This window comes from Salvelinus namaycush, chromosome 3, assembly GCF_016432855.1.
Source record: "Salvelinus namaycush isolate Seneca chromosome 3, SaNama_1.0, whole genome shotgun sequence".
In the NCBI taxonomy this organism is placed as follows: Eukaryota; Metazoa; Chordata; class Actinopteri; order Salmoniformes; family Salmonidae; genus Salvelinus; species Salvelinus namaycush.
The window spans coordinates 97,484,855-97,496,051 of NC_052309.1; the positions used below are offsets into that span (position 1 = coordinate 97,484,855).

The window sequence follows — 11,197 nt, forward strand, 5'->3', positions numbered from 1 at the left end:
TAACTTAATTTTACCCTTTGATACATGGCTATAAGTGTGCAACGACCTCTGATAATGTGGGCATAATTTAGCTATTTTAATAACTGATGTGATCATTTTATTTCATGGACCAAATCATGTCATAGCAAGTTTTACACGGACCTTAAACAACGACGGATTCATGGAATTACACTCCGCATGCGTGAGTCAGATCGTGGATCTTTAGAAATAATGATAGACTCGTCTCTTCAGTAAAGGAAGTTGTTAGTCTATTCACATGCGTAGTATTGTTATTATTTCTTATCCAGTTCAACCTGCATCCTAAATAACTGAACGTCATTTCTCGGTATCTGTCATTTGTTGATAGATGCGAAGGAATCATGTTTACCTCGCAAACTTCCATGCAAACGTCCTCCTTCCAAGATTCAATTGACGTGGAAGAAAAGGATACGGATTATGATAACGAAGAGATGGGATATAATCAGAAAATACAGTTGAACTGTTACTATACCATTTATCTCTACCAAGGCACCAGGTAATCTTCTCCATCTGAATGTTCTGTTTGAGTCTATCTAACTTTACATCAAGCAATTTGTTTTGACAGTACACAATGACCTAAACTAGGGCATTATCTGGTATGCAAATATATGCAGATGACGTGTAATGTTTACTTGCCTTAGCTACTAGGCTATAGAGAATCTATGGACCTCGGTCCCTCACCCTTCTCCATAGGGATGAATGGAAATGCATTGCCAATCACACCAATGTCTGACTTTGTTGATATTATTAGACTCATTGGAGGTTGCAGGTTTTCACAATGTACAGTATTCATGCTCTGACAATCTGTATACATACACTGTAATTAGTGGAGGCTGGTGGGAGGAACTATAGGAGGATGGGCTCATTGTAATGGCTGGAATGGAACACATGAAACATGAAACATATGGAAACAACATGTTGGACCCTGTTCCATTTATTCCATTCCAGCCATTACAATGAGCCCATCCTCCTATAGCTCAACCCACCAGCCTCCGCTGACTGTGATAACGTCATCAAGCTAGTCCAGCTGCATATTGAGGCCAATTTCTCTGTCACTGTGTAACCACTTTCTCCCAAATTCACTTGTTCTCTGTGGGCATCAACTGTGGATCATGCTGCTGACTTACTGTACTGTCAGTTCAGACTTGCTGTTCTGTTCTCCACTAACTAACCACCAAGTCATGAGTATAGTAACTACCTACAGTACCTGTCTAGATCTGAGGCAACTGCAGAGGGCAACGTGGCATGGAGCCAGAGAAGAACAGATTCCACAGCCAGTACCAGTCAGGAAGACTTTAGGTAACCAAGGTCTCCCCGTGACCCGTCCGTTTCTCTAGTGCTTTTATTTCTGTGGCTTTCAGTGTTGTCCTTCTCTGTCGTATCCATGGGCCTGCTGCTGGAAACCTATCAACCTGGAATCAACACTGTTTCTTTCCTGTCATGATGTCATCAGTGTGCTTCCGGCTATCTGGGATATGGAGTCACAAAGCCTAGTACCTATCTACCTCCTTCTGTACACACTGTTCACCCTACTTCTTTTGGGATGTCGTCTTTCTGTGACGTCAAGTTGTTTCAGCCTCAGATTCTATAATGAGGATGATATAGTTCTGTGATATGATATTGTTATGTTATTAAAACGTGATATTTCAGTGTCACATCATGCATCTTACATAGTGACCATAAGGAAAGAGAAGTGGGAAGGAAGGATTTAAATGGGCTCTGTGACTCACATGGAAACTGGAAGATTCTGTTTCACTATATCTGTATCCAGCCTTCATGTTGTGTTGATGTGGCTTTTGTTCATCGGCTTCCTTCTTCATCTCCTCTTTGGCTGTCCACTTTCTCATCAGATCTGATTGGTCGCCTGTCACTCTGTTTCCATGGTAACTGACTCTTGCCCCACCAACAGCCTCACCCTAGTGGACAGCAGCCTGCCGGTAGAGGCGGAGCCTGAGCTACGATGCTACATCTCCCGGAGGCTGAGCAAAGGAGCCCTGCTGGGGGGCATGGGAAACATTGCCGCCGTGGAGCTCAGGTGACCTTAACTAACTTAAACTAAGGGCCTCATTCCAAACCAACCCATCTCTCCTTTCCTTAAGAACTTCTTGAACCTAATTTCAAACCAATCCAGCTTTAATATCCTTAGGAACCTGTTGAGCCCATCTCACAGATCTGATTGGATTGCTTAGGTATAGTATCAGCAATATAGTAACTATATACAGGCCTGTGTATATAGGCCTGTGTGTCTCTGGCTCTATCTAGCTAAGCAAGGTCTTGATTTGGAATCAGACCTAAGTATTCTCTCCTTATGTATACATCTGAAGCAATGTGGCATCAATTAGCCTGCACACTTCTAAAGTAGTGTAAACCCAGTGTTTTACATTCATAATAAATATGTGTTTGTTGTCCCATCCCAGTGTCCCAGAGGCGGCGGTGGGCTGTTACTGCTGTCTCCTGGAGCAGGAGAGATCCCCAGAGCAGCCCGACGCAGACGGCAATGGCTATGTAATCTGCCTCATGGGGGGCTCTGAGAAAGGCCTCAACCTATATCCTTCGCAGGCTAATGCAGCTCTTTCTGAATCATAATAATGTAGAGTCAGTCTAGACTTGTATTGTGTAGATGGGTACTGAAACTCATAAACCATTCATCATTAAACCATAAACCATTTCCTTAATCGACTGTACGTTTAGACTTGAACTGGACAAGTACGTGCAAGGCCTGCAGAGCAGTCTACAGACTCCTGAGGTAAGCAGGAAGTGGAATCACCAAAATAATATAATTGTACTGGATTCTATCATCTCTTGGACATGGCTACTTTGTAATAAACACATTTCTATCTGAAGGGGACTCATCTAGGTTGTGTTCAAGAGGGAAACGGGGAGGTACTACCTGACGTTGTCAAATAACACAGATTTTTCTTCTCCATTGTGAAATGTTTTGCTATCAGTGTGACCTACTTAACACCATCCTAGATAGATAAATATAAAATGACTACACAGATAGGTAGTCCCATGCCCCTGTGTAGGGTTATAACAGTGTTATCTCTCTCTCTGTCCTCCGTGTGTGTGTGTGTGTGTGTGTGTGTGTGTGTGTGTGTGTGTGTGTGTGTGTGTATGTATATATATATATATATATATATATATATATATATATATATATATATAGCTGGTGAACCTAGAGACTGAGATCAGGCCCTACCTGAGTATGTGGTACGAGGAGTCGGTAATGCACATCCACAGAGTGGTACAGATGGTCCAGGGGAGCATCAGCTTCCTGCTACATGCTGTGAGTCACCTTTGACCCATCATTTTGACTGTTACCATAGTGATTAATTCCCCCTGTACCAGTGATTTCCCCTCATTCTTTCAATACATTTACTTCCCCTCCATGCTTCACTATGTCATTTTTTTGCTTGTCCATATACACACTCACTTTACTTACTTGGGCTGTGTCCACTAGCTAAAGCTATAATTGAGTCTTTACTGACTAGTAGCCATCTTGCTTGACAAAACAAATGGGAAGTGGAAACATAAAAATGCAAAATGAGATATTCTCAGCATATTGTATTGTCACAAAACATCTTCACATTTGTTGGCGTCAGTCACGCAATTGCATAGTTCAAAACGCATCATTTTCTTTGATGGCCATCAATGTTGCCACTGTATAGCTTAAAGCAGAAACAAAGTTCCAAGAATAGTTTTGACTGGTTGTCATTGTCGGATAATGCTTTAAAAAAATCTGTAACGCTGATCAGGCCCATGTCATTGTAGAATAAAGTTTTGTTTAATATACAGTGCTGATCAGGCTCATGTCATTGTAGAATAAAGTTTTGTTTAAAATGCAGCACTGATCAGGCTCATGTCATTGTAGAATAAAGTTTTGTTTAATATACAGTGCTGATCAGACCCATGTCATTGTAGAATAAAGTTTTGTTTAATATACAGTGCTGATCAGGCTCATGTCATTGTAGAATAAAGTTTTGTTTAATATACAGTGCTGATCAGGCTCATGTCATTGTAGAATAAAGTTTTGTTTAAAATGCAGCACTGATCAGGCTCATGTCATTGTAGAATAAAGTTTTGTTTAATATACAGTGCTGATCAGGCTCATGTCATTGTAGAATAAAGTTTTGTTTAATATACAGTGCTGATCAGGCTCATGTCATTGTAGAATAAAGTTTTGTTTAAAATGCAGCACTGATCAGGCTCATGTCATTGTAGAATAAAGTTTTGTTTAATATACAGTGCTGATCAGGCTCATGTCATTGTAGAATAAAGTTTTGTTTAAAATGCAGCACTGATCAGGCTCATGTCATTGTAGAATAAAGTTTTGTTTAATATACAGTGCTGATCAGGCTCATGTCATTGTAGAATAAAGTTTTGTTTAAAATGCAGCACTGATCAGGCTCATGTCATTGTAGAATAAAGTTTTGTTTAAAATGCAGCACTGATCAGGCCCATGTCATTGTTTTGAAGGCTCTGAGTCACATACACGTGGAGGTCACCAATGCAGATGACAGGACCAAGGCTGATGTTGCTAGGTGAGTTACTTTAAAGGTCCAGTCCAGTCCAAATTGGGGTTTCGGTCAAATTCTGTTTAATAAATGAGTATCACTTCTGAAAATAATCTGAAAACACGTAGTCTTTATTCCTGTGGTTAAACTACATATAAGAATATACAGTATGTGCTGTGAATATGAATGAATATGGTTCATGTGTGTGTAGGTTCATTAAGGCAGCAGGTCTGCAGGGCCTGGTCCAGGAAGACACTACCACAGCCTCTCTGTATAAGGCCTCAGAGGCTCTTACTGACCTGGTCATAGACTGCTCCACCAGCCCTCCTACACTCTCCAACACAGGTATGTGTGACTGCTCTAACCTGTGGACATATACACACACACGGGTCTGTGTGACTGCTCTAACCTGTGGACATATACACACACACAGGTCTGTGTGACTGCTCTAACCTGTGGATATATACACACACACAGGTCTGTGTGACTGCTCTAACTTGTGGACATATACACACACACAGGTCTGTGTGACTGCTCTAACCTATGGACATATACACACACACAGGTCTGTGTGACTGCTCTAACCTGTGGATATATACACACACACAGGTCTGTGTGACTGCTCTAACTTGTGGATATATACACACACACAGGTCTGTGTGACTGCTCTAACCTGTGGACATATACACACACACAGGTCTGTGTGACTGCTCTAACCTGTGGATATATACACACACACAGGTCTGTGTGACTGCTCTAACTTGTGGATATATACACACACACAGGTCTGTGTGACTGCTCTAACCTGTGGACATATACACACACACAGGTCTGTGTGACTGCTCTAACCTGTGGATATATACACACACACAGGTCTGTGTGACTGCTCTAACTTGTGGATATATACACACACACAGGTCTGTGTGACTGCTCTAACCTGTGGACATATATACACACACAGGTCTGTGTGACTGCTCTAACCTGTGGACATATATACACACACACAGGTCTGTGTGACTGCTCTAACCTGTGGACATATATACACACACAGGTCTGTGTGACTGCTCTAACCTGTGGATATATACACACACACAGGTCTGTGTGACTGCTCTAACCTGTGGACATATACACACACACAGGTCTGTGTGACTGCTCTAACCTGTGGACATATATACACACACAGATCTGTGTGACTGCTCTAACCTGTGGACATATATACACACAGAGGTCTGTGTGACTGCTCTAACCTGTGGACATATATACACACAGAGGTCTGTGTGACTGCTCTAACCTGTGGACATATATACACACACACAGGTCTGTGTGACTGCTCTAACCTGTGGACATATACACACACACAGGTCTGTGTGACTGCTCTAACCTGTGGATATACACACACAGACACAGGTCTGTGTGACTGCTCTAACCTATGGATATACACACACACAGGTCTGTGTGACTGCTCTAACCTGTGGACATATACACACACACAGGTCTGTGTGACTGCTCTAACCTGTGGACATATACACAGGTCTGTGACTGCTCTAACCTGTGGACATATACACACACACAGGTCTGTGTGACTGCTCTAACCTGTGGACATATACACACACACAGGTCTGTGTGACTGCTCTAACCTGTGGACATATACACACACACAGGTCTGTGTGACTGCTCTAACCTGTGGACATATACACACACAGAGGTCTGTGTGACTGCTCTAACCTGTGGACATATATACACACACACAGGTCTGTGTGACTGCTCTAACCTGTGGACATATACACACACACACAGGTCTGTGTGACTGCTCTAACCTGTGGACATATACACACACACACAGGTCTGTGTGACTGCTCTAACCTGTGGACATATATACACACACACAGGTCTGTGTGACTGCTCTAACCTGTGGACATATACACACACACAGGTCTGTGTGACTGCTCTAACCTGTGGACATATACACACACACACAGGTCTGTGTGACTGCTCTAACCTGTGGACATATATACACACACAGGTCTGTGTGACTGCTCTAACCTGTGGACATATATACACACAGAGGTCTGTGTGACTGCTCTAACCTGTGGACATATACACACACACAGGTCTATTGGAACGACTCTAACAAACAGACACTCTCCCACAGTCACAAATACAGATCTGTGTTACAGCTGTAGCCACACCACTCTACAAAACAGGTCTCTGTACAGTGCATTCAGAAAGTATTCAGACCCCTTGACTTTTTCCACATTTTGTTACCTTATTCAAAAATGTATTAAATCGTTTTTTTCTCTCTCATCAACCTACACACAATACCTCATAATGACAAAGCAAAAACTTTTTTTAGAAATTTCTACAAATCTATAAAGCTGAAATATTACATTTACATAAGTATTCAGAACCTTTACTCAGTACTTTGTTGAAGCACCTTTGGCAGCGATTACAGCCTTGAGTCTTCTTGGGTATGACGCTACAAGCTTGGCACACCTATATTTGGGGAGTTTCTCCCATTCTTCTCTGCAGATCCTCTCAAGCTCTGTCAGGTTGGATGGGGTGCGTCGCTGCACAGCTATTTTTAGGTCTCTCCAGAGAATTTCAATCTGGTTCAAGTCCGGTCTCTGGCTGGGCCACTCAAGGACATTCAGAGACTTGTCCTGAAGCCACTCCTGCGTTGTCTTGGCTGTGTGCTTAGGGTCGTTGTCCTGTTGGAAGGTGAACCTTCGTCCCAGTCTGAGGTCCTGAGCGCTCTGGAGCAGGTTTTCATCAAGGATCTCTCTGTACTTTGCTCCGTTCATCTTTGCCTCGATGCTGACTAGTCTCCCAGTCCCTGCCACTGAAAAACATCCCCACAGCATGATGCTGCCACCACCATGCTTCCCCGTACGGATGGTGCCAGGTTTCCTCCAGACGTGATGCTTGGCATTCAGGCCAAAGAGTTCAATCTTGGTTTCATCAGACCAGAGAATCTAGTTTCTCATGGTCTGAGTCTTTAGGTGCCTTTTGGCAAACTCCAAGCGGGCTGTCATGTGCCTTTTACTGAGGAGTGGCTTTTCCGTCTGGCCACTCTACCGTAAAGGCCTGATTGGTGGAGTGCTGCAGAGATGGTTGTCCTTCCGGAAGGTTCTCCCATTTCCACAGAGGAACTCTAGAGATCTGTCATCAGGTTCTTGGTCACCTACCTGACCAAGGCTCTTCTCCCGCTCAGTTTGGCCGGGTGGCCAGCTATAGGAAGAGTCTTGGTGGTTCCAAACTTCCTCCATTTAAGAATGATGGAGGCCACTGTATTCTTGGAGACCTTCAATGCTGCAGACATTTTTTGGTACCCTTCCCTAGATCTGTCCCTCGACACAATCCAGTCTCTGAGCTCTACAGACAATTCCTTCGACCTCATGGCTTGGTTTTTGCTCTGACATGCACTGTCAACTGTGGGACCTTATATAGACAGGTGTGTGCCTTTCCAAATCATGTCCAATCAATTGAATTTACCGCAGGTGGACTCTAATCAAGATGTAGTAACATCTCAAGGATGATCAATGGAAACAGCGATGCACCTGAGCTCAATTTCGAGTCTCATAGCAAAGGATCTGAATACTTATGTAAATAAGGTATTTCTGTTTTTTATTTTTAATACATTTGCAAAAATGTACAAAAACCTGTTTTCACTTCGTCATTATGGGATATTGTGTGTAGATTGCTGAGGTAAAATAATTTTTGAATCCATTTTAGAATAAGGCTGTAACGTGGCAAAAAGTCAAGGGGTCTGAAAACTTTCCGAAGGCACTGTACATGTACACACAGACATAGAATCACCAATACATTTTCCATGAATGATCGTCACAGACTACACACTGGCTAATCACTCCGTCATCCCTCTCACACCTTTTTCCACAGTCAGTAACCGTTTCTGTGACGACTGGATCCAGGCATTCCTGAACGCAGCAGAGCGCTGTAACCCTTTCCTCCTCAGACAGATCCTGGAGAACTTCAAACTCAAGGTGGGCAAACGCACAGCACACAGACAAGTGGATCACTTTAAAACATTATATAAATACTTTATGTCCAGGCCATGTTTAAAATGGCTTACTGTTTTGTCATCCATGCTCTTTCTCTCTCCCCCCTCTCTCCTCCTCCGCCCCCTCTCTCCCCAGGCCATCCAGGACATGAACAGTCTGAAGCGGTTCATCCGCCAGGCTGAGTCGAGTCACTACGCTCTGTTCCGCTGCTGCCAGTTCCTGCAGGGCTGTGGGAATGGGGACGTGCTGCTCCAGAACGCCCACGCCGAGCACCGGGGCCTCCCTGAGGCCTGCAGCATCATCCGCGTGCTGGACGAGTTCCTCAGCGAACAGCAGGCCCAGGGATGAGGGACACTGACACACCGCAGCCACCAGGGCGACGATAGTTAAACTCCAATTGACAGTGACACCTCGAGGGCGGCGATAGTTCAACAATAACCCACCCAGTCTCAACACCATGGCCTGTATTTATAAATTATCCTATATAAGTCAGAACTCCTATTCTGAGATGTGGATTTGTGAATACAGGCCCAGACCTGTGTGAAATAGGTGTGCGCTTGATTTGAGTTGGCCACTTTTGGGTCCATTTCTTTTGTTAAATTGTTGTACCAGACTAACTCAATCAAGCACAGCACAAGGATGTTGAAGTATTTGACCCAGGTCTCCTCACACTGGAACTCTTCCATGCTAGATGTCAGTGTGTATCTGTTTTTGGCACTTTTCCTTTAGCGTTGGTGTTTTACAGGCGTCACTGTCTTCCATTTGCGGTGTGATTGAATAGCATTTACTCAGAAGAAACAGACCAAGTATGTTGTATCTGGATCAGAATTAACTCTAAAAACAAAAATATCCAAAGTCATGTTAACACTTGTTTTCTTTGCTGGTATTAAAACACACAGTACTATAAACGAATGGAAACACTATCAGTATGTTATAACCCATATTATAAATCTCAACATCGGAATCATTTGTTTCGCTTGTCTTACATCATGTCCAAATGTTGTATTTCTTTTAAATGATTAGTTTGCTTGCCTTTTGTCTGCATGCTATCTACATACTACAGTACAATCCTGCTTTTCTGCATAGTGGAACAATGCACAAATCACTTTAATCAGCTTTTGTTACTTACTCGATTTCACCAGTAAAAAAATAGCTACACTGATATTCCCATGTAGCTCAGTTGGTAGTGCACGACACTTGCAACGCCAGGGTCGTGGGTTCGATTCCCACGGGGGACCAGTACGTAAATGTATGCACTCTACTGTAAGTCACTCTGGATAAGAGCTTCTGCTAAATTCATGCACTGCTTGTTTTTGTATTTCTGTTGCTGACTGCAGTCTTCGTCTTATCTAAAGATACTCCTTAATGTGGTTAATCCTTACATTCCTTAGTAGGGAATATTAGTGTTGTAGTGGCCAACGTGTTGTATATCTACTTCACAGTAGATATGCTGTTGAGGGGAGGACGGCTCATCATAATAATAGCCAGAACGGAGTGAATGGAATAGCATCAAATGGAAACCATGTGTTTGATGTATTTGATACCATTCCACCCTTTCCTCTCCAGCCATTACCATGAGCCAGTCCTCCCAAATTAAGGTGCCACCAACCTCCTGTGATCTACTGTCACTGTATGTTAAGTTACAAAAATGACCTTCACTACTCTTCACCAGCCCTATTGTAATGGTAGTATGTTCAAGGCTAAATAACCCACATGGTTTATTGTGCCTGTATGACAGCAACTACGTAGGTTCTATTTTCCTATCAATGTGTCTACGTCTCTAAAAGTATATCATGGTGAAAATGAAGCAATATTGTCTGTGAAGGTGTGTCCTTTAAACTGTGAACCAAGTGACATGTTAGTCTGTGAGCTATTGTAGTGGACAATGGTGACTGATCATACAACCTTTTAACTGTGCATTTAAATATCCTGTACAATTTAATGTCTATTAATGTGGTGTCTATCATGTTGATCTGTGGTTTGACTTGTATAAATAGTCATGTGAATCCTCTGTGTGGACTGAATCATGAATATGTGATCTGATTTCTGACCATATGAAACAATAGGGTCCCAGTTTACCTATGTAATTATGGCCCTGCCTACACCTAACGATTTTTTCTTTTTTTTAAATCATATGAGCAAAAAATATTCCACTTTATATAGCCAGACAAAATTAAACGAGCCTATTTATATAATGAATATGAATTTGGACGGGCAGAAATGATTAAATATTAAAGCATTAGACCTCACTAAATAAAGGCTTCAATCGTACAACAACTATACTCAAATCCGAACTGGTTCTCTAGTACAGTGGTTCCCAAACTTTTTATAGTCCCGTACCTCTTCACACATTCAACCTCCAGCTGCGTACCCCCTCTAGCACCAGGGTCAGCAGACTTTTTTGCCATCATTGTAAGCCTGCCACACACACACACTATACAATACATTTATTCGTGGGAAGTGACAAGTAACTCTTATAGGACCAGGGAACAAATAATAATCAAGAATTTTGCTCTTTATTTAGCCATCTTACATATAAAACCTTATTTGTTCATCGAAAATTGTGAATAACTCACCACAGGTTAATGAGAAGGGTGTGCTTAAAAGGATGCACATAACTCTGCAATGTTGGGTTGTATTGGAGAG

The 11,197-nt window shown here is 42.5% G+C and overlaps 1 protein-coding gene across 1 annotated transcript; it reads left to right on the top strand.

Moving 5' to 3' along the window:
* Positions 1–298: 298 nt before the first annotated feature.
* On the top strand, positions 299–10,653 carry LOC120043827 (protein Njmu-R1-like). The gene is made up of 10 exons (XM_038988422.1): positions 299–514; positions 1,234–1,317; positions 1,928–2,053; positions 2,436–2,564; positions 2,704–2,764; positions 3,185–3,304; positions 4,495–4,559; positions 4,744–4,877; positions 8,430–8,533; positions 8,687–10,653. Exons 1-10 carry the CDS (start codon positions 360–362, stop codon positions 8,897–8,899), a joined length of 1,191 nt encoding a protein of 396 aa, XP_038844350.1. The 5' UTR covers positions 299–359; the 3' UTR covers positions 8,900–10,653.
* The last annotated feature ends 544 nt before the right edge of the window (positions 10,654–11,197 follow it).